Source organism: Anopheles coustani, chromosome 2, assembly GCF_943734705.1.
Source record: "Anopheles coustani chromosome 2, idAnoCousDA_361_x.2, whole genome shotgun sequence".
NCBI classification, from domain to species: Eukaryota; Metazoa; Arthropoda; class Insecta; order Diptera; family Culicidae; genus Anopheles; species Anopheles coustani.
Window position 1 is genome coordinate 86,022,444 of NC_071289.1, and position 23,080 is coordinate 86,045,523.

A 23,080-nucleotide genomic window follows, 5' to 3' on the forward strand; every position below is an offset into this window, starting at 1 on the left:
TCAGAACTGCACGCTCTTCTTTTGAGAATTCTTTTACCCCTTCTTTTGCAGCAGATTTCCTATGCAATCTAGGTGTAAAACGACTTCTGAAAAGAAGGGTAAAACAATTCTCTTAATACTTGCGGGACAGAGCAAAAGAGAACAGTTTTGACAACGTGACTGTCCGTTTATAACACCTGTTTCTAACTATACGTGGAAAAAACGTATACCCATTCGTAGTAGATTATATGAGCTGGGTTCAGGACATCTTTTCTTTCCCAAAATAATTATTTTCATGAAGGAAAATATTTTTGATTGTTTTTTTATTTTGATACATCGATAATATTATATACATATCGTCCCTTTCGGAAAGCAATCAGGGGAAATGTTCAGAAATCGTCCGACGCCTCCTCTGGTTCGTGCTGGCAAACAGCGACCACGGATCGTTGCAGGCTCCTTCGATGTACGATGTGCAGCACCACTCCGTCATGGCCAGTGAAAACACGTAGAACGCGTTGATGTTCACTTGAAGCCGCTTCTTCCTCCTTGTCGAGACACTGAAATGTGTGAAAAGCGCGGAAAAATCATCATCAGTAAGAACTCTGCTGTGGGTTCTTACACACGTACTTACTGTCTGGTGCGAGTTAACCCGGCCCTGGTAAACCACCCCGAGTCGGTCGATCCATGCGCTGCTATCGAACACTGGCCACCGATATTATGTTACACCCGGTAACACGCTGTAACCGGTAACGGCTATAAGACAAATCTAACAACTAATTAAACAACGAATACGCTGGTAAAAACACGGTCGAATGCTTGCTTGCTGGGCAGACTTGCACAGTAAACAGTAAACAGTAAACAAACAAAGGTTTGACAGCCAGTACCTCCTTCCACTGCGGTGCCTCCCAAAAAAAAATTATTGGTAGGTTATGAGGAGTCCATGCCTACCAAAAATACACTTGGCAAGGTTCTTTTAGGTAGGCATGTATACCTTTGGTAGGAAAGTGCAGCAAGGTTCTCCTTGGGCTGTTTCTGTTGGTTGCTGGAAATATTCACGCCAATGCACAATCGTAAAGATTCTTGAAGAGTTTTTCAACACACGAAACTACTCAATCATTTTGATAGAGCCAAATCTTTTCGAGTGAGTTAAATCACAAATAAATCGGAATAAAATCATCTTGGCGTATTGAGTCGCTCCACTCTTTGCGAAGATATAACTCATTCATTCTGACTCACTTTGTACTCCTCTAGTTTAAATGGCGCACCAAAATGCGGTTGTCAGGTAAACGTCAAAAGGAGGTCCGGTAAACACGTGCGTTCTGAGTTTGTCGTGTGATTCTGTGTCGAAATAAACCCAATTTTGCACGTAGAAATGAAGGTAAAGGTAGAAAAAACACCCGAAACGGCCGACAGCAAGTTGGTGGACATCAAGAAAACCAAGTCCGACATACAGAAGGCAAAGAAGCCTAAACAGGAGCTGAAAGTAGCCGCCACCAAGTTGACTGGAAGCAGCGTGGCTTCTCCGCTTGCCTTCGCCGAAAAGAAGAATCTTTCCGTGAAGCGCAAAGCCAAAGGTAAAAAAGCATCCGGTACTCCCATCGCGGTGAAGACGGAACCGTTGGATGCGCAGGGCATGACTGTTCCGAAGCCGTTTAAAGAAGAAGCAGTTGAGGCTGCAGAAACGAAACCTCCGTTGAAGCCCATAGCGAATGCTGAACCATCCGTTGCTACCAGCGAGGAAAATCCGGAAAAAAATGCGAATGGCTTGAAGAAGGTAGAAACAGATCCTGTGCTTAAAACCGAACCCGCGAAGAAATCCGACAAAGATGGTTTCTGGGATCGGTTCAAGGTCGAACAGAAACAAAAGAGACAAAAGAGAAACAATAAGTTAAAGAAAATTAGGGAGCCCAGGGAAACAGGACCAGTTGCAGCTGAAGTAGCTGAATCTACGCTGAAGCTTGTTCCGGAGCAGCTTGTTACTGCTGCCAACTTCAAGGTGTTGTTTGAGCATGTTCAGAAGAAAGCAAGAGGCGACGATAGAAACCGCCTGTTTGGTGAGGACTTTAAATACGCACTTCAAATTTCGTCGGTAAAGATACCGCAAGTACCAGTCCGTAACTGTCGAATGTAAGTAGAGCTCTTGCTTTCGGTGATGATGATTTTTGACTAACGCCCGTTTTCTTTCAGCGATCTTCCACATTCGACGCTCCGCAAGGAGGACGATACGTGTCTCATCGTTAGTGACAATAAACTTGGCCGAAAAGTACCCTATCAGGGATCTGTGGACCACTGGCAGAAGAAGCTGCAGCAGCTGGGCATTAGCGGTGTGACACAAATCATCCCATTCCGGCAATTGAAGGAAGATTATTCATCGTTCGAGATGAAACTAAAGCTTGTTCATCGTTTCGACCGTTTTCTAGTCGACGCGCGTATCAATGGCCATGTGTTTGCATTTCTCGGGAAAATTTTCATTACTCGTTGCAAAAATCCCATCCCAGTGAAGTTGGACAAAGATGCAGAGGTGAAGTATCAAATTGAAAAAGCTCTCCGCACCGAAACATACCGTCAGACCAACTCGGGCAGGCAGACCGCCATAAAGTTTGCCGCTGACTGGATGCCGGTGGAGCAGGCGGTCGAGAATGGTATGGCGTTGGTGGAGAAACTGAAAACCATACATCCCGGTGGGTGGTTAAACATTCAAGCTTTGAACTTGATTTCGGCGTGTACGGTCAGCGCTTCGTTCCCGCTGTACGTGAGCAATATTGACCCGAATCTGATACCGGTACCGTACAAGCACAGTCCTAAACTGGAATTTATCGAGAAACAGAACCGCAAGCTGCTCGCGGCAACTGGTGGCAGAGTTAGGTTCACAAACAATGGTACGGTGGTTGTGAGCGCCCAGCAAAAAAAAAGCAATAAACAAACCTCAACCGTAACGCCCAAACCCGAAATACCGAAGAAAAAGGCGGTAAAAAAGGCAGGAAAAAAGGCAGTTAAAAAGGCAGTAGATGTTAAAACCGAAAACGATCAAGTGGTTCAGGTTAAGGAGGAGGTAAAGGATGTGGGAAAGATTAAAACCGAAAAAATCAATGACGTATGAAGATATGCCAGATGACCAGGAGTATGCCAACGATTTTGGTGATGAAGATGATGATGATGATGGTAATGAAATTTACTATGTTTGGTGAATTTATAATATGAATAAACAAGCTATAACACGAAAACCGTGTGGGTCTTGATCTGATCTATTCGATTCGGACAGAATGATGAGAAAACATGAATTATTTGCTAGTAAAGGCCTTTCTATTGGCTACTCACGTTTTCTTTTCAGAAACATTTTCATCGGCAACCGTCTTGCTAATCCGCTTAGAACGGCAATTACCGGCAGGTGGAATATGTTCTAGGGAAGGTCCAGAACAACAAAACTTATAAAAGGGCGATCAAATGATCCATTCGGTTTATTCTTCATTGATATTTAGTTGTGTGTACCCGCGTTTTTCGATATGGCACGTGTTTTCTATACGTTAGTGGTACTGGTTTTGTTTAAATGCACCGCTGGACATTCACCACCAATTACAATCGATAAGGATCTGGTGCTTTCTTCCGTGTACGAAGCGATAAAAGGTAACCGAATTGATTCACCGGACGTGGTTAGTGTCCCAGATGATTCGCGTAATAAACGAAATGTGCGCTACTACACCTACGACGATCCCAAAGGAGACGAGTAAGTGCTAATACACGTAGGGTTTGTGCTGAAAAGTAAAAGATTTTATTTGGTTCAACGAAATCCAGATTGTATCCTGGTTATGGCGAAATTGTGCACCCTCCTTTGACGGGCCCCGGTCCGACGGCGAAACAGTGTAAACCGGATCTTTCACCATCGCTGCAATCGATCAGCATTTCCGACCACAGCTGGGGCGGTATCGGAACGTCGATCATCCACTTGCTGAAGTACCTGATCGCCGGACTGGCCGTGATGACGCTTCCGGTGCTGTTGCTGCAGGCCTTTATTGTACCGTTGAAAATATTGATGGGATTAAAATCGATAGCCGTAGCTAATACGCTTGTGCTCGGTACGTTCTTGTGGAAGTATCTCAATCGCCAACGGTTGAGAGACGAGGACGAGGATGAATACGTTGAGGATCAGACGAGTGGTGGGACGGGTGATACCGGGGGAAACGGGGCACCAGCTAACGGTAACGATAATCGGTTCTTTCCCTTCCGGGCGGAAGATTTTGAGAATATGAACGAGGAGGAGATCAAAACAGCACTCAAATTACTTCTCAAGCGCAATAAACGGTGGTGACCATCGATTTCGATGTCTTAATTATATGTTGTTAATTAAATAGCTTCATTTTGGTTGGTTTTGAAAGAAATTTAGTTTTGCTCCGAAAGGGATTAGTGAAGAATGTTCATTTTGTAACGTAGATTTTAGAACGTGCTAATGCTGCTGTGTTCGAAATTATTTATTATTATGCATTACTATTAGAGACACAAATTAACATATTGGCCATTCGTATGTATTCCAAATCATTTTTGAGAATAAAACATTAAAATTTAATTCAAATCAATCCATTGAGCAGCATGGTTCTGGATCGTTTGACAATAGAAGCTAACACAACCCTGCAAGTTCCCCTTTTTTAAATCAATTTGACAGTCGTCATATGAAATTGTTCGTTTCCGTGGTTAACACACTACACAATTCGATGGACATGCGTTCTAAATTAATGCAAGTATTGCGAGATACAATCTAAATATGAATTTATTGTATAGTTTTTGATGAAAAATGCATTGACTGTTCGTGCATTGATTGTCAAAGTTTGTTTCTCTTTCCATGGATTGATACGTCAAAATGCTCTGGATGAAGCTACCTCTAAACAGCTACCTTCGGACCCTTTCCTTTGCACTCCTCCGCCGACCTTGGTCTTAACGAACGAGACAGGAAGCTACGTTGAAAAACAAAAAACCCAAGCACCCGCTTCGAAGCAGCTGCGGTGGGAAGTCAAGCTGCAAAACTCAGCGGCACACACTTTTCGACGTATCCGTAAGCAAATATCACCGCGAAAAGCGAGGTATTTGCACCCGTCGAAGGCAAACGCGAATCGTACGTGTGCTTGATCCGGAGTGCTGGCGTACGTTAAAAGTGATGAAGTTCGCGTGCCTCACACGGGAGGAAGGAAAATTGGGCCCTTAGGTCAGTACGACACTGGCAGTGCATCCGTGGTTTACGAGAAAACAGTTCCAATTCCGTAAAACCGAGCAAAGCATCGTCGAATGGAGTACAACGTCGGTTGGTGTTTAGCTCCAAGGCAACGTTCTTGCCACTGTTGCGCCGACCAGTATTTTTGTGTCTTGGTACTTGGTGACATTTTCTAGAAGTTTTTAGTCAGTCTCGAGTGCCGTGGGGAATTGTTTCGATGAGTAATTTATGACTTTTCACGAGCCACCCGCTTTGAGTCGCTGAAGTGCGGAAGGAATTTCCAGTTGAAACCGATGTATCGCGCGAGCCGCCTATCAGTTCGAGCTGCTAGAAACAGGTGGACATTTTTCGCTGGAGCACCAGCAAGTGTCATGTCGAGGGGGTTGGAAATTTCTTTTCCCAATCAACACATGAAACGTGTCCGAGCGGAAGGAACCGTATCCGGTCGTTGCCTTCAGCACGGGTGAAAACAATGGGAAAATAAAACAACTTCCAGCGGTTAAACAGAAAGAATCGGATTGTTGAAATAATCACATCCGGTCAGCGAATTTTGTGCGCGTGTTGCTCATGTGTGTGTTTGTGTACGCGTGTGTGTACCCGCGATTACGATAACCGTGGGGTCCAGACAACGAAAAGATATTCCCACAGAGTGCAGCATCATCATCATCTTATCATATCGACCATCAAAGTCGGCAGGTGTGTGCACAGTTGGTCGAGTCGAGTAGGCTACTGAAAACATATCCCAAATCGGCGTCCCAGGTGGGCTACGCACGCAGCATCCTGCAAGAGGACAAATCGAGTGAACCGCCGAGGGAAGAAACCAACAGGAGGGTAGAAAAACATGACGAAAAAATCGCTACGAAAACCCATCATGGTGCTTCGCAGCCGGAAAACGGCCATCATCAAGGACGGCGTGATAACGGTAAGCTTACTTAGCCTTTGAGTAATGTTACTAATGCCTATCATTTGGGTTGCTTTAATTTAAAGGTTTCGTTCCACCGAGGCGGATTAGAAGTATGAGAGAAAATGCAAACAAATCCCTTGAATACACGCCCCAAAATACCGTCATCGCCATTCGCCATTCCGATATGGCCATGAGTCACTCTATCCCTCCTTTTGCGCCCATGAGTACATATGATTTTTGGGCTGAAACAATCAAATGGCAATCCAGGACCAATGACTTCATCCTCCCACATACCATACTGCGAAGGACCAACATAGCGCAACAGTTCGAACGCCGAAGGAGCACCATTATACACTTATCGATCCGTTTTCGCTTTGTTTTGGTAGCTTTCTTCGCCTTCACCTCAAACTCCATTCAGTCCTAGACCGTTTAGAATTCGACAATCGCATCATGAGCGACCGAACCAGTCGCCTTTAGGTCACCTTGTGCATAGGCAAAATATAAATATGTCATCGCTGCTCGCACACGTTTCGCGTCTTTTGGAAGACCTTTTGGATTCACCTCAAACCCCGTCCGGGGGGGAACTATAATTGGGTTTTACGGTACGGTACGTGCGACATGCATGACTACCTCCGGGCCGGGGCCCTGTGCACGTAAGCACACACTAATGTAATTTGCGTGGACGGATGTATAGTTGACAAAATATACCGTCGACGTTACGACGCCGGCAAACGCTTGTCCGATAGGATGGGCCTTGAAATGAAAGAGAAACTGTTTATTTGTTCACGGTCTTTACAGGAAGAAAAACATATCTTGACGAACGGAAAGCGAATGAAACCCATATGGTCACGGTGGCACGGTCAACTATTGAATTCGACGTACGACGTACAATTAAAATGTAAAAAGACATGATTATTATAATTCGGGAGGGAAAAATATATCTGGTCAAGTGGATGCACCATTGGATAGTTCCGCTTAACATCTTCGGAACGATTCAAAACGCCAATGCGCTGACGATGTTGATGAAGTCAAGGTTTGTTGGAACCGGTTTTTGTTGTTGTTTGTTATCGCACTTCACCTTTCCTCTGCCTTGGAAATAGGGGAGTAATGGAGAGGAGTGAAAGACTGGCGGCCACTTTCCAAAATAAAAACCGTCTCTAGATGGAGCCCAAGAAAAACACGAGATAGTGTGAAGCCCGCAAAATGGAGCTGAAAGAGATACATGAACAACATACGCAACCACCCGAGTGGACGCTGCGGTCGCTCGTATGAACATACTTTCTACTTACCGGTCTCGGTGATCGTATCTACAGCTGATCAGCTGGACCTTCTGATTTCGCCCCAGTCCGGTACCTTGAACTTGACCGTGATCGCAAGGGACTAGCAACATGACCGGATTGTGATTACCCGAGCCGGCTTAAAACCGGAGGAAATAATGATCGGTATTGCTTGCAAGTGAAGCCCTTCTCCTTTTACGCAAAGGAAAAGAAGCCTAACATTTTAAAGCACAATGTTGTTTTTAAAACAATCATCCATTGTAACGCTTGCAATGTATCGAAATCATCTACTTTTATCAAAATCCATGGATTGTATATGAATATTTTTCTCTACAATGTAACAGCGTTTTTAAATATACATTGCTTACTGTGATCGATCATCTTCTCATTTCAAACGCTGTGCCAGTGGTCTTAATTATTTCCATACTTCACCTGTAGATTTTACTACGATGATTGTTTATTTTCGAGTTTCGATTTCAACCGGTTTTCGGCACGCCATCCATTTTGGGTGTGCAACTTCGAGTTCTCGCCCGGGATGGAAGTCGCCGTGCTTTGAAAGTATATCGATCGTAAGCTACTTTGCAGAAGAAAAAAAGTTTACGATCGGGAATTCCTTCGCCTAAGATGCATGAGGTAGCCGTAGGTCAGGTTCATGGTGTGGCAAAATTCATACTAAAAAAGGTAGCAGTTAGAAGATTTTTCCCTATTCTTTTTGAAATGGTATCGATCCCATCGGATGAAAATACAATTTAAGAGTCGATGTACGAACGACCGATTCGTTTATTTTTACTCTTTCGGTGCAAATAAATAACCATTTGCCGACGGACATGACGCCGCTGTGACTGTTTGTTGGAGGTTGCAATATTCTTCCACAAACTCCAGATGTTGTAAAAACTGACCAAATAAGCATCACATTTTCTCTGGCCTTTTCCATTCGAACGTTTGTTTTCCGGTGGATAGAAGGGCGTCTGGGTGCAATATGGCGCATTTATGATTTTTCTGTTGCCTTTCGACAATAGCATAAACACTGGTACACATGGTGCATGTTATTACAATGCCGCAGAACCAAATTTCCGTCCACAGTGGCTGGGTTTTTTGTTCCTTCATGTTAGCGAATTTAATGAGAACTGTTTTCGGTTCGATCCGAGGTGCTCCATTTGCTTTTCTTCAGATTTCAATCCGCTGCCGTGATGATGATGAAAAAAGAACGCTACCGGAACAGAAGACTGCGTTGGTTTTTCGTTTCAGTTGAACCTATTTGCATTTGTCTAATCATTCCGTTCTTTGCCAACACCAGTGCCAACACCACCCCCACTGCGTGTGCGGGGAGGAAATTTGTAAGACGATTTGTTCAACATCCCTCCCGACCGAGGGAGCACATGTTTTGTGCGCTGACGTCGTCGTGCGTCGTCGATTTGACATGTGGCACATGTTGCTCATTACTTCCATATTTTTTTGCAACGAAAGCTCGGCCCAAAAATGGAAGATTAATTTTAGCTTTCGCGGTGTGAAATCGAAAACTGTAAAACTCGAAGAATAATTCCAATTGAAGGTACTTCGAGCGCATTCTATTAATTTTTTACTGCATAATTCCGTTCTGTTGTTATTGTTAAACAATACTTACTGTATTTTGTTACTTGGTCGATTGATACATTCACAGTCCACAACCAATTTCGGCCACTCGAACTCATAAAATGCTAAACGATCCTTCAAAAATGCGTCACTCGCTTTTTTTCTCGTCCTTTCCTATCCACTAACCCAATTTGACCTGCCTCGTGTTTACACAGCGGAAAATGTGTAAGCTTCCATGTGAAGCGCCTCCACCCGAGGTAGTGGCTGCATGTTTCAGTGAGCAATTTTTGTTTCACTGTTTTCTAGCGTGCCCACCACACCTTCAGTTTCAATTATCACCTTTCCCAATATCGTTATCAACACGACGACACACTGGTGGCTACCGGAAGCGAATGGGTTGGGGGAACCAGAGCCGTTTGCGAAAAATGAACGCACACCTGATACAGCAAATTTTCTCCAGTGTCATGCTCATGTGTTGCGACCCACCGATTGATGCCAACCTTTCCACTGATAAGACGCCGTTCGGCTTCGATCAATATCCGTTAGAGCTTGGAACGATTAAGCTCAATTCGTGTTGCGACATCAAATCGGCCATCTATATGAGTGCTTCGCTTTAGTTTATCTATTTTTATATCCCACGCTCTGTAGACGTCGGCTTCCACGAAATGGCTCAATCGAGCATATTCGATTGTGTATCTTTCGAGGTAGAAAAGTTCTCTTATATCTTGCGGATGGTAATTTCTGCTAACTGAACACCCACTGCCGGTGGTTGCTTGTTTTTGCTCTTTGATGTTGTAAAAGCTCTCATTTTGTATTCGAAGATATGGCGTTACATTCTGAAAGGACGTTAGATCTTCAAGTTATTTGAGTAGGAATTGCACGTGGGTTGTAATTTGTTCCTCTAAGGAGGCGTCGCTTTTATATGTATTTTCTCTTGTAGCTTCTCAAAAGACTGTTCGGTTTACGAGAATTTATGACTTTGGTGCAATAGACCAACCTACCCTCTGAATGTTAATCGAGCTGTTGTTATTTGCCTGGTAAACTTCATGGTTATTTCCGAAAGACCCGAAACGGTGTCGCTCAACAATATTTACCTTTTGCTCAACGGTTGCAATTGTGCCCAGATGTCCTCAGCCTACTCTGCGTTCTGCTCTCTACACCGTTACAATTAACACGTTACTCCTAATGCAAGTGCTTTTCGCAACGTCGTTAGTACTTGTTGCGGGGTTCAGCGTCGTATTGGATCGTGGAAGTAAAAGTGCAAAAATTTGCACTATTAAATGTGTTATACCCCCTCTGTGACCTTTTCCCCTTTTTTTCGAAGGGTCCAAGGTTCAGTTTGGCGATGGGCCCGAAACGATCGTGCCTTTAAGAATTGTTCCGCTTCCATTGGCCGCCTTTTCTGCATGATTTGCACCCACACGCGATTCCAATAGCGATTGGAATTAATTGAAAATGATAAAGCTGTATGCTTCCCTAAAAATAAATATTGCCTTACCATCGCCTTATGCCATGCGTTCCATAACGGCAAGAACAAGTAACCTTCCAGCATACGTTTTCTCAAGTGGTCTCGGTCGTCACCCTTTTCGCACCACGTTCACCGATGGTCGACTGCCTTTGCCTTCGGTTTGTGGCCGATGCAATTGTCCAATGATTGAATCTGCCGCGCTCTACCGATTGCATTTGCAGTTTCTGTCACCGGTTTCGGTTACGTCTGCCTTATGAAGACGGTTTGTCCGACGCTTTGTTTCTTGGTCGTTTTTGACCGATCCTGGAATGGTTTGGCTCCTTAAAGTGGCTTTAAATAGATCAGACGGACAAGGGAACTCTGTTGGACAGCAGACGCGGTGGCACGAACGATCTTCATCCGACGACTTGATTACGTTTGTTGCTTGGAAACTAATGATCTCAATTTAAGATTAAGGTGCGCTTACATGATCTGTGAATTTAAATCACTATAAGTATCTCTTCCTATTGTGTTTTTATTTATATTCAAAAGTAGATAGTAAAAAATGATTGTATTAAAAACAATACGAAGAACTGCATCGGAGATGTAGAAATGTTAGATTACTTCAAATCTTAACGTAAATATTCCAGTGAACATGAAACTATTCTATGCACAACAGAGAATTCTTGTACGATGAGCTTAGTCATAAGCAACATAGATTAGAGGAGATAGGATTTAATTGAAATTATACTTTAATTGTTGTAAATTGATTTAATTCAAGTCATCATTTCGTAGAGTTCCTCAAGAAAGCATGGCGTTGTCAAATTGTTTCTTTTTGCTTTCGTTTGGCAATCATATTTTCATTAACTCTAGCGGCCCGTGCCCCGAAATGACGGGACGATTCGGATGTTGTCGGTCGCCGTCGAGCATGTGGCAATTTTGCATGTATCCTCGGCAAGTTGGTTGATCATTTTATTATTCCCGCGTCAAGTTTGGCCGAGTTCCGCTAATTTATTGTCACCTTCTCTTGACCAGCCGTCATCTTCTTGCAGCCATCCCGGCCGACTGACGTCAATTGTTGTGGTTGACGCGGGTCGTCGGGTCGTTGTGTTGATTGTGGGGCTTTATTGTTGTGTGCCTTTTGATTCGCGGAACACACACCCGTCGGGCGGGCGGGTTAGCGTGTGGGGGGTGGTGTTTCGCGTGGTTTTCCACATTGTTTCGCGGCCGCATGCTCGGGGGCACGCGATTCGTGCGCTGGAAACATGTGCATCACGAGGTGAAGAAGTTTCGCTGCTTTGTTTCCTATGATCCAATCTCCAACGGTACACCTTGTGGGATTTTTATTTCCGTATTGTTGAGCGCCCACCTGGTCTGGACGATCACGTGCGCCACGTCCAGAAGAATTACCGACCATAAAACGATCAATGTCGAGGGCTACAATTTTGTTTTACACTTACCTTCCACTGGACTTCCGGGCTCCCATCTTCAGCCTCCCGCTGCTAACCGTTTCCTCTTCTCTTCCCAAGTCACTTTTGCCCAACGACAAGTATCTGGGTCGCCACTAACGCACTAAGCGACTCTAATCTCTATTTTTGGTCATTGTGTGTAGGCGCGATTAGCTAAAGCCGGTGTTCCCTATTTGCTGCAATTAAAAAGGCTGAGATCATCGCTGATGGTTCCACGTTGGCAGTGGACCCACGTTGGGGTGGTTTACAGATTCCAGCGTTTATTACAGGGATGTCAAACATGCGGCCCGCGGGCCACATGCGGCCCGCAAGAACATTGGGTGCGGCCCGCGACCCCTTTGAAACATTACATCGAAAGTTTGGATCCTTGAGTATTGGCTTATAGCAAATAGCAAAATATTTAATGTAATTTTTTTCACGAACTGCGAATTGCAAGAGAACTGAACGAATGTCACAGATTTTTCTAGACAAGTGGATAATTAGTGTTTATAGAAAACAAACGTCATGAACTACAATACCATTCCAAAAAAAAAAACACATGCGGAGCAATAAGTTAGCTATTGTAATTATATACCTTTACTTTTCTAAAATCTTTACCAAAATACACAATAGTGTTGAACTGCAACATATATTTCAATAAACTTGATTTGAATTCGTTAAAATTTGGAAAACGACTGAGCAACAAACCCTCTCTTTTACTCAAAATTTGTAAATTTTATAAGAAGTAATATAATATGAAAAAATGTGAAAATGTAAAATATGATTGCCTGTTAAGATAAAACCACATTGATAAGAACATATTTTCATCACTCCAATCAATTATATGGTTTGGCCCGCGAGCCTATTTTGGGAGAAAATGCGGCCCGCGAACCTATTTTGGGAGGAAATGCGGCCCGCAAGGTGAAACGAGTTTGACATCACTGGTTTATTATATGCTTCTGTCGTGGGTGGGATGATGATAATAACATAGCTACGGCTGCTGTTATCATAGGGAGTTGGCGGCGCCATTATATTTGCATAAAAAGTACACACACCTACACGAGCTTGTGCAGTTAGTCATACGGTTTGTTGCTATTTGTCGTTGATTTTACCGGGATTTTTCGGGGTGACTATTATTATAAGCATATGATTATATCAGAGAGGCAAGGATATAGTACCTAGAACTTTATTGCTGCGGTTTAATTTTCCGGTTATGAACATTAACTAATTCGTGTATGTACTTTGTTTCTCGTTTTAGGTAATTAAACGCATCGATTGACTATTAACATTCCTGCAACAGTATGCGAATGATGACGAAGGAAGCACTACGTAAATATTCATCGATCTTGCCATATGTCCATTCAAAATCTCTATTCTTTTTGCTGCAATTTTGCTACCGCAATATAAGCTTATTTTCACATTTATCTTATTTGCGCCAACACTTTCAGTCCAACGTGGTTTCATCGCAACCCTGGTTATATATTTGTAGCATTGCACACGTTTGTTTGCTGTCCGTTTAAACGTTTGTAGGTGGACGTGCAGAAATTTTAAACATTGTCCGTTAACTTTGCTTATGGTCATTGAAGACGTACCACGTGTTTAGTTAGTACGTTTGTTTACCATGTAATGGAAGTTACCGAGAAAATGTTTAAAAATAAAAGCTTTTTAATATAACTTTTAAAATTAGTTAGTTGGTTATAAATCAAACCCTACCCAAATGGGTGTAAAATTTACGCAAGCCCTATTTTGTGTTTGGCGAAGAATGCTGAAGAGAAACTTTATTTGCTTGCATTGCGATATTGAAATCTTATCTTTGTCAACGTGTGTAAACTCAAACCAGCAGTTTTTGGGAGCTGTTTAAATACGGAAATATAGTTTTTATGGTATTTTTCAACAGAAAGCTATTCAACTAAACCAGGGCGAATTGCTGATACTGTCGCCGACACGGTCCAATAAAAAATGCGAATGCAAATATGCGCAGCGTCGAGCGTTGTTGTAACTACAAACAAACTAAACGATAAGTTTCTCCACTGACAGTTCATATTTCAGCCTGCAAGCGGTCATTGCACGAGAGCATAGAACGTTTCGGTCTGCAACGGAATGGAGCATACCGAGAGCTGGCATGGGGCCACAGAAACCATTGTTTTTACTCTCCAAGTTGCGATCCTTCGTCGACATTCTCCGGGGGAGCGCTTGCACGGCTATCGAGTTCAAAAATGGATGCCGTAGAGCACATGGAACACATAAACAAGGACACGGTCGTCTCTGTTTAGTTGGTTACCTTCCGTTGCAGGCCGTTCTAGACAGAGAGTCGAGAGCGGAAATCGATGCTCACCCTCGGAACACGCCGTCAAAATGGCTCTCCTTGGGGGGATGTGACATCATGTGGGGTTCGGTGCGCGAGCCATGATCACGGGCCAGAGCTCTCAGTTCGTGTTTTACCGTCGAACGCGAATGAAGCTGCTCGTCGTTTTTGGTTTCTTATTTTTTTGGTGGTGAAAGAAAAAATGGTGGTGTCTTCTGGTGGGAAGGAGAGTACGCAGGGTCTTTCTACTGCTGTCGCAACTGTGGAGTGAATTTTCCGTCGAAAGTGAAAATCAACACCAAAGCCTACTTGGTCTCACTGCTTTACTAATGCTGCCTACTGCGTTTGACTACGCAACGTTGGATGAAGAAAATCGTTACCAGTGCTAAAAGCATCGTGCCAGTGGAAAACTATCCCAGCGAGCAAAGGAAAAATTAAACAGAACCAGCTCACGAGAGGCATTCGATGGATAATCAGGTGCAAAAATCGAAGCTGTTTGGAATAGAAAATTAGAGTTCCTGTCAGTGGTACAGTACATTCGGAGGGCCACCTTCCTCATCTAAACTCAGTCGACTGAAAACCGTAGCCGTCTGCGAGGGCAAGTGAACTGTTTTTTGCCTCAGTTTTTCTTGGTGCGACAATAAGACGAACGTGTCCGGAATTTGCTAGCGTGTTGGAAAACGGTAGACTTTTCTCCCCCGAGGAAAACATCACTGCTTGTGTCCCGTCGGACAGCAAAGCGCCTAAATCGTGTGAAGTTTCTCGCGTGTGCCGTGAAGAACGTTATCCCGTTCGGTAACAAAAACAAAAAAGCAATATTTTTCCACTATTCACCGTAGGGAACGTTTCGTCTGACAGCTTTTTAGAACAAAACCAACACTAAATCAAAAAACCGGAACGGATAGCTTTCCGAACCAGATAATAAAGTCTGCCGTTTGCACATCCATACATTGCTCCATTGGACCGACGAGGGAGGGCCTTCAGGGCGAGGGCGTCTGTTGCAGAAGATTGAAATATTTGGCGCGGCAGCGCGAAACTTTTGCGAAATGCAAATCATAGCTCCACAGAAAACCCCTTGCCAGGGCGGAAAACAACAACCTTCCAGAGTATGTATGACCGATATCTTTCTCTCCTGCCTGTAGTGTGGCGGTGCCTGCTGAGAAAACTAAATATTGCTACATCGTATGTTTCACAAATGGTTGCAGCAATGGTTCCTTGGTAGCCGTATAGAGTCCTTTAGATGCTAGTTCAAACAAATTCCTTACTCTTGATTGTTGAGGAGAAAAAAATCTCTTCTTTGCTTACTACGCTAAAATGCGATTCTAAAACTGCCACCGCTAAGGACAAATGTACTTAAGACGTAGTGTCAAGAAACGTTGAAGGATGTAGAAGCTTTTCGTTGCGAATAGCAGAAGGGAAGTAAAGGAGAGAAAACGGATGAATAGAAATAAAAAGGATATCCCTCTCCGCCCGATGGTAGAATTATGGCGCTTCTGGAGTTGGTTGAGAGGAGCCGTTTTTTTGTCGGTTTCCTTTGGGGGGTTTTCTCCCCGCCGTGGACGATGACCGTGAGCCCAGTCGACCGGTCGCGAATTCTCGTCCTTCGAAACGCACGAGAACGCTAGAGCGATTGCGAAATAGCGCCGAATGTATCGAATTCCTTTTCTATCCTTCGAGACACATAGCTAGTTTTATTGCCCGCCATTGTCTGTTGGTATCCGTTTGCGTTTTTTTTCCCTTCGGTTTGTCTCCGAGCATCCATTTTCTTCTACCACTCCATTTTTCTTGGAGCGTGGTCAGGGCGCGCGTAGTTTTCACACTGAATGGATCACAAACCAATCGTCGGCAAAATGTGTATTGGAAAAGGCACACATTCGATTCCATGTTTCGATTTTCTTGGCGTCGCTGATGGCGCGACATGCGGGAGCCTGCTTGGTTGTTCGCCCGCCGGGTGTCCGCAGTCACCGGAGAGGCTGTTTCCGGGCGACTGAAGCGCCTAATTATGTAACGTCGTCGTTGACGGTTGCCGCTGCCAGCTATTTCCCACTGTCCTCGCACTGGCATCCTTTCTTTTCTTTTTGGATTGGATTCGATTTGGATGCGACGTCATCGTCGATTTGAATATTTGTACCCAAACAGCAGGTGTATTTTGATTTCTTTAACTTAATATTTGTGATTTCATTTTAGCTCATCTTTTCTGTCAAACGCGTCCATTCCCAGCATCCCCATCGCCCGGAAAACTAAGTTACATAACAAGCTAGGCTTGGCCGTTGTTTCGACAATATGATGACGCTTGGGAGAACCGTTGAGTGCGGTGACAAAGTAGCCAAAAGGGCCGGTACACTGACATCACACCGCGAGTAGGTCGCGTGATCGTTTGCCGTTCTCGACGCTGGTTGGTGCAGTAATCGTTCGATCCGCGCGCGCGACCGTACCTTATGGCATCATCTGAGGTGGTTCCTCATCAGCGCCAGTATTGCCGCAATGAGTGATAATGCCGCGCGTGTGAATGGAGGACAGGCTCAATCCATCAACTCTCCGTTAAGGTCTAGGTCAACCGGTTTGCCATTGGCATCGACCGAACCGGACGACGAGATGCATGTTGGCACGGGTGTCCATATCGCCACGCTCGGCGGTCATTTCTTTTTGCCCGCCTGTTCTCGATGAAAGCCTATTTCAACGGGACGCACAGACACGCCCGACGCAACGTCAGCAGCGATGCGACGACGGTTGCACTTCCCGCTGCAGAAGCCCCAGTCGATAGCACCCGCCGTGTTTACCACGAATTGCTTTGGACCGATGCCCTACAACGCTGATGCTTCTGCGAAGGAGATTACGAAGGCAAGAATAGACGAACGAAGGGATCGCGAAGCGACATACCCAATGCTCTGGCGTACGAATGCACCACCGGGTGTTTGATATCGATTTTGGCAGCATATTTATTACTCCCCAACCGGTACGGAGCGACCGGCCAAATATGCGGGTGCCGTCGTGTGTGGGTGAGGGTCCATTGGGGAGCGAAAAACTGCTGAATCCTTATGAAGCGCTGGCCACAAACTGGTGGTCGCCCTGTTTAGTGTTGGCGAATGGATTCGTTTGGACTCGATATTGGAAACGTCGCTGGACTTTTTCGAGTCCTTTTTGCTGTACTTTTTTATTGCCCGCCTAGTCGATTCTTTCCGCAGTATCCATCGATCGATGGTGATTTCCAAGGTGGCGCACTTCATATGCGAGCAAATATGTAATTCGCTAGCACTTGGATTGTTCCAATCCGCGGCTTAACGACTAATTACAATTTCGGAACACGAGCTGGCTGCGGATGGTAATTCGCCATCGAGTACTGCTTGTGCCTTTCAGGCTCCGGCAGTGAAGTTATTGAAGTGAAGGCTACCAAAGCAATGTACGTATGCTCAATCGATCGTGCTAATGAAGCAGTTGATTGTTAGCACCGGGCTGAAGGGAAGGACACAGGTCGGTTTTCTCTACTTATTTCTCTAGTTATTTTCTCCCAGTAATGCCATGTTAAACTGTGTTTTTCAGGCTCATGCACTCAGTGTGTGAGGGTTGGTCAACTGTAGCCGCAGGACTTTTTCGGAACTCGATCGTTGCATATTTCATGAACAGCTTTCGACGGCAAACTGTTTGTCTAATTAGTTTGTTCATAATTCAGATGTGTACCGTTGTTGAGCATGGTCCAGTGTGTTCAGCTGCTACTCTCATCGGGCGCCCACTTCCGTGACCGATAATCTACCAAAACCAAATGTTTGTGCACCGCAGGAACTTTTCCATGGTCTGCCGGTATTCCATTTCATGTAGATTACTTCTCACGCGTTGCGGTGTGTTGAAAATGGTCCTAGCGCTGGACCAAACTGTGGTGCGTGACTTTTTGTACCAATGGAACCCCGATCGATTCGCAATGCGTCTTCCGAAACCGGGTGGGTGGGTAGGACGTGGGTGAATTTTTCGTCTCTTTTTCAGCCATAAGACGTTTTTCATCAGCTACGCCCTCAATGGTCCCGTTTTCGAGTGGCTGACGGGACGGTCAATATTGACGAACCGTTTAGGTACGACCCGTTATCATCCACTTCAAACCCTCCCCTCACCCCCTGCTGAGGTGCTGGATGTGTGCTCACTTCCAGCCAGAGCTGTTTACCGGCATCATCCGATGGTAAACTGTGTGTGCTTGCGGTGGTCGCGAGGCGGAAGCAGTCAATGTGCGGGCAAAAGGTGAGGTGGCTGCGGGATGGTCCGATAATGTTTGCAGAAGCCCACCAGAGAAAAGTGCAAAACTGGCACCTTTAATTTACCGAGCGAGTGGTTTGATAATGCAAACTCCGGGACATCATTAGCATGATCAAAGCAAAGCTCGGTTTTTGGTGGCGTTTGCTTTGTGTCTGGAGTGGGCGATTTATTGCTAGGGGTTTATAATAGGTGTTTTGCTGGGGACAACGACCAAGCAAAATGTTTTACACGTGAATCTTCAGGTAGAATATTTTTTCTCATATCTACTAAAAAATCTGTTAAAATCCTCAAACTCCTTCCAATTTCAGTTTTGAAATCATTATTTTTTTAATGACATTTATCTCACTCTTTTTAGGAATTTTAGTCAGTTGAATCATTGATTTTCTGTTTCAAAAATGTCTATTTACTACAAAAAAAAAAAAAACAAAAAAATAATACATCATAAATTGAATTTCAATCGCTCTGACTGAAGAATTAGTTTGATGTTTGCTAGCAAAAATCTCCTTATTTTAATTAAGTAGTAATATTTTAAATTCCACTGGTGAAAGTTGCAGCGACTCATCTTCTACTGTAAAGAAACGGTGGAGGGAATATACTTACTATTACTTTTATTCTTTTGCAACATCGCCTAGTGTTGCAACATCGCGCTTTTTTCCATGTAAAGTTTTTGTTTTATACTTCATTATTTCACTGATTGTGCAGTATCAGAACACAGGGGTTAAAGTTTTGTAAAAAAACGATCACTATTGTGTCTGGATCGTGCAGTTGCAGGTTGAAAGTTTTTCGCCATCCTAATTAATCTTCACACGATTGATGGACAACCACCCGGCACGTTGTGCAAGGAGCGTTCTGCGCAAAGCTGCAGAATATAATTCACTTTTTTTCTCTGAGTAAGAGAAAAAAAAAGCGAATGAACATTCATTTTGTTTCCCATGAATCTGCCGTTCTGACCCGATGGAGGCGCCTGGTGTTGGTGCCTGCTTCAGCATATTTTCAAATAAGCTTCATAAGCAAGCTTGCGGTCCTGCTTTGTTTAGCTCAGTTTTAGCTTCTGTTTTAACCGTTTGCTTACACCGCAGTGTCTCGTTTGCGGCATTCTGTTTTGCTCACTTCATTCAGAATCCCTGATTTTTCCCGTTGGGAAAAAGTCACGCCTCGGCCATTAATCAAATAACTGAATGAAGCGTTTTCCGTTGCAGTTCTTATTAGCTGTGGGGGTCTTTGTTTCTCTCGCGAGCCGAAATGTATTTTTATAAATATTTCGCCTCAAAAATAAGCCAGTGTTTTTTTTTCTTGGGTTTTCGCCATCTTTTCGCGTTTGTGGCATGGATTCTTCCGCCATGGAGTTCTTTCTTTAGAGACAATGCAAAATTAATGGTGTGTGCGTTTCGATGGTAACATCATGTTCATCATCGTCTTCATTACTATTGGCAGTTTGCTGTTTGTTCCCCTCAAACAACACTGAAGCATAACAAAATTGAAAAATCACGCAAAGGGCCCATTCCGGTGTCCTTAGGTTGAGTGTTTTTATGGCACTCGGGTGGAAAATCTCCGTACCCCGTGGCGCTCGATAGGTCGATAAACATGCGCCTGCCGTTGGGCCGGGCTCGGTGTGTCTGTTTGGTAAACGTGTGCACACCGTTGGGTCGTTGTACCGTGCATAATCGCGCGTGTGTGTCGGAGACATGTGTCGCTGAAATTACCCTTATTGGAATACGATTTCTGCGAGCGGCACAATACTGTGCTTTCTTCCGTCCGCCGGCATCGTCTTCGTGGATCCTTTCGGCCCTGCCGGTGACACCATTCCGTGGAATTGGGAACCAGGCCCAGTTGGGGGCGGGGAGGCTCTTTGGCAAATGTCGTTTACCGTCGTTTGGTTTCGTATGCCTGGTGAAAGGATTTAGCATACTGCAATATCGCTTATGATATTTCGCCTTAAAGCGCCACAATGATATTACCTGGTATTCAAAGGCAGCAAAGCAACGAAGTATTGAATCGTGAGCCTTTCTTTCAAGCTTCTTTTTCCCTCGTTGAAATGAAAGTTCGAACCGATATTAATGTGGAATGTTTTGTTGGTGCCATTTTACAATTTTTTTGCAATTACATACATTTCTGATATGAAATATTTCGTGGAAACATTTTCTCTACTCTATACAAACGGTTCGGTCTTTTTTATTCTCTGTTATGAATTTTTTGGTACCATTTCTCCACGAAGAAAATTCTCTAAGAAACGCGAGGAACCCATGTAAGAAATTTCTTTCCCTCCCTGAACAAACATTTGTACCATTAATATCGATGGGTATCAATAAAACCGCTCAGATCTGTTTCACCTTTTTTTCCCCCCGACGATCGTCGCCGCCGATGGCGTCATCATTGAAAAGGAAAAGAAAAAAATCTGCATTCAGAAGGAAAAGAAAAGCGACACCACCCCATGCTCTCGGTGCACGTGCACTCGGTTCGCGGGGCAGACCTTGAGAAAATCGCTATCGACAGCTGTTGTAAATTACTGCTCGTTGTGACGACGGCGTCCGTCCGCCTATCCTGACCACGAAGCATACACTCACGGGCAGACACACACAGACACATTCTTTCATCGTTGTGTGCCCTTTTTCCTCACCTTTCCCCCGTGGTGTTCCGTAAGTCCTCTTCGCTTGAACGGTCCAGCACAACCGAGTACAACGTGTCCCTCGCGTGGCATGGAAACGAGTTCGGCTGATGGGGGGAAGGTTGAGCGGAGGCAAGTTGTTCCAGCGAGCCGAATTCTCCGTCGGAATTCGAACAGCACTTTTCCACGCTGGCACATGCGCACCGGAAGCCACCCATCGGTGTGGAAATGAATGAAGGAGAAAAGAGGATGACGCGTTGGGTCTAGCATTGCGCATCCTTCCAACAGCCGAGGGAAGCATACACATTCCCATACACATGGTCGTGACCCACGGCGAGTGTTGTTGGCTCCGGGCCTTCTGAAGGGGGCCGGGAAACCCGTCGGTCTGTCTGCCCGTCGGTCACGCTGGTGAGTGAGTTTTGTTGATTTCAATTCACCCGACGAGAAGTCTGACTTCCGTTTCGCTTCGTTCTCAAGTCGCTTTTCACAGGCCGACGGGCTTTTCGTCGCCGAGGTCACCCGGCTTCCTGGGCCTTTTCCGAGATTAACTTTTTTCTTTTGTTTTCAATTAAGTCTCAAGGCACAATGTCGTCGAGAATTGAAAAAGATGGTCCTTTTTCCCAATGTTTGCACACACGCACAACAACCCATTGTGGCAACCTAGTGGCAATAAAGTTTCCTCGCCCAACTGCACCCGGCATTCGGCCAGCATTCGGGACAGATGGTCAAATGACTGGCTGCCATGAGAAAACAATTAGTTGGATTACTCACGCGCACGTTTTTTACACGGCCGGCCAGTCCAGCAGCCCGTGCCAACTACACTTTTTCGCCTAAACAAAGGGTTAATTTATGGCACTGTAAGCTACGCCCTGGTGTACTAACGTGCCAACGATGGCTTGCCCGTCCGTATGGTAATTACTTAACGTCATTAGCCTGTTTTGTGCTTGCTCCGGTGCGCAGCACCAATCCATCCCCGAGATCGATCGGAGCGGGAATTTCTGCCCATTTAGCTACATTAGGAGGGCCAGATCCGGCTGGTTAGAGAATCCAAGATAGATTCGGTTTTAATTATCGCCTTGCGAACCGGTTTAGAATCAGGTGCCATGAGCGATTTTGCTTTTACGTTTGAAATGTGGTGATGCTTCTATAACAAATACTTTTATAAAGCGTTCTCTTTACGTTTGCCTTTGGCCAAAAGGAGTATAGAACCTTGAGTGTTTTCGATTCAATAAGTTTTATGTGATCCGCTTCGGAAATAACATTTTGTTTTAATCGAACTGCTTCAACGCAATCTTAACAGGTTTATATTCATATTCAAACCTCTGTTTAAATTTTACATAACTTATTTATACATGAAACTATATAAATGTAGACAGCTATCCGAAGCACAATTTAATATAGAAAGTAAAGGTTGAAAATGCAACTGTAATTTTTATTAGCTTAATGTTATTCAAACTACACCCCTAGTTACATTTTTTTTTATAATAAAACTTCCTTGAAAACCTTGTTGCTTTAGAAATTGAACCACTTTTTTACAATATAAGCTGAAAAATGTATATAAATCTTCCTAATGTTGGAAGTGGTCATAAATTTGTTGGATTTTTATTCTTTGCATCTTCTCAATCCGACATGTATGTGCTGGAAGAGTAGTGACGATTTCATACCACAATAAATGTCCGCCACTTTAGTGTGTCGTTAGCGACTCGGAAGGTCAATCGTAGCTCAACTCGTCAAATATATTTTTCCCCGCTGTATCAGCCGACGATGAATGACGTTCGTTGCTTGACGGAAAAAAGGGAAATTACCCAAGACGCAAGTAAATGTGATCTTACCGGTTTGTTTGCCGGTCGTTTAGCGCAGCAATAGTTGCGATGATGGGTTGTTAAAGATTGTTCTTATTGCATGATGCACGCGGCGATACTTTGTCATTACTCGCTTCTTAATCTTTCTCCAGCACGCCTGTTTATTTTCTTCGGCTGTTCGCGTGCGAAATTTGTTTTCCGAATGAGGTGGATAATTCAACCCTCACTTCTGAGCGAAAGTGGAAACAAATTGAGCCTCCCTGTCGCAAATTTCCCTCCCCAAACTGAGCGACACTCGA

General features: G+C 44.4%; 3 protein-coding genes across 3 annotated transcripts in view; all 3 read left to right on the plus strand.

The window, feature by feature from the left end:
* The first annotated feature begins 1,273 nt into the window (after window positions 1-1,273).
* LOC131262095 (ribosomal L1 domain-containing protein CG13096-like) lies at window positions 1,274-3,203 on the plus strand. Its single transcript, XM_058264019.1, has 2 exons — window positions 1,274-2,106; window positions 2,167-3,203. Exons 1-2 carry the CDS (start codon window positions 1,352-1,354, stop codon window positions 3,077-3,079), a joined length of 1,668 nt encoding a protein of 555 aa, XP_058120002.1. The 5' UTR covers window positions 1,274-1,351; the 3' UTR covers window positions 3,080-3,203.
* A 279-nt stretch (window positions 3,204-3,482) lies between these two features.
* LOC131266175 (uncharacterized) lies at window positions 3,483-4,285 on the plus strand. The gene is made up of 2 exons (XM_058268549.1): window positions 3,483-3,703; window positions 3,772-4,285. The coding sequence occupies exons 1-2, from the start codon at window positions 3,483-3,485 to the stop codon at window positions 4,283-4,285; spliced, it is 735 nt and encodes a 244-aa protein (XP_058124532.1).
* Window positions 4,286-5,009: 724 nt separating this feature from the next.
* LOC131267201 (hippocampus abundant transcript 1 protein-like) overlaps window positions 5,010-23,080 on the plus strand; it is a 32,876-nt gene continuing 14,805 nt past the window's right edge. The window contains exon 1 of the mRNA XM_058270006.1: window positions 5,010-6,101. Within this exon, the coding sequence (XP_058125989.1) occupies window positions 6,021-6,101 (81 nt within the window). The 5' untranslated portion in view covers window positions 5,010-6,020. The remainder of the gene's footprint in view (window positions 6,102-23,080) is intronic.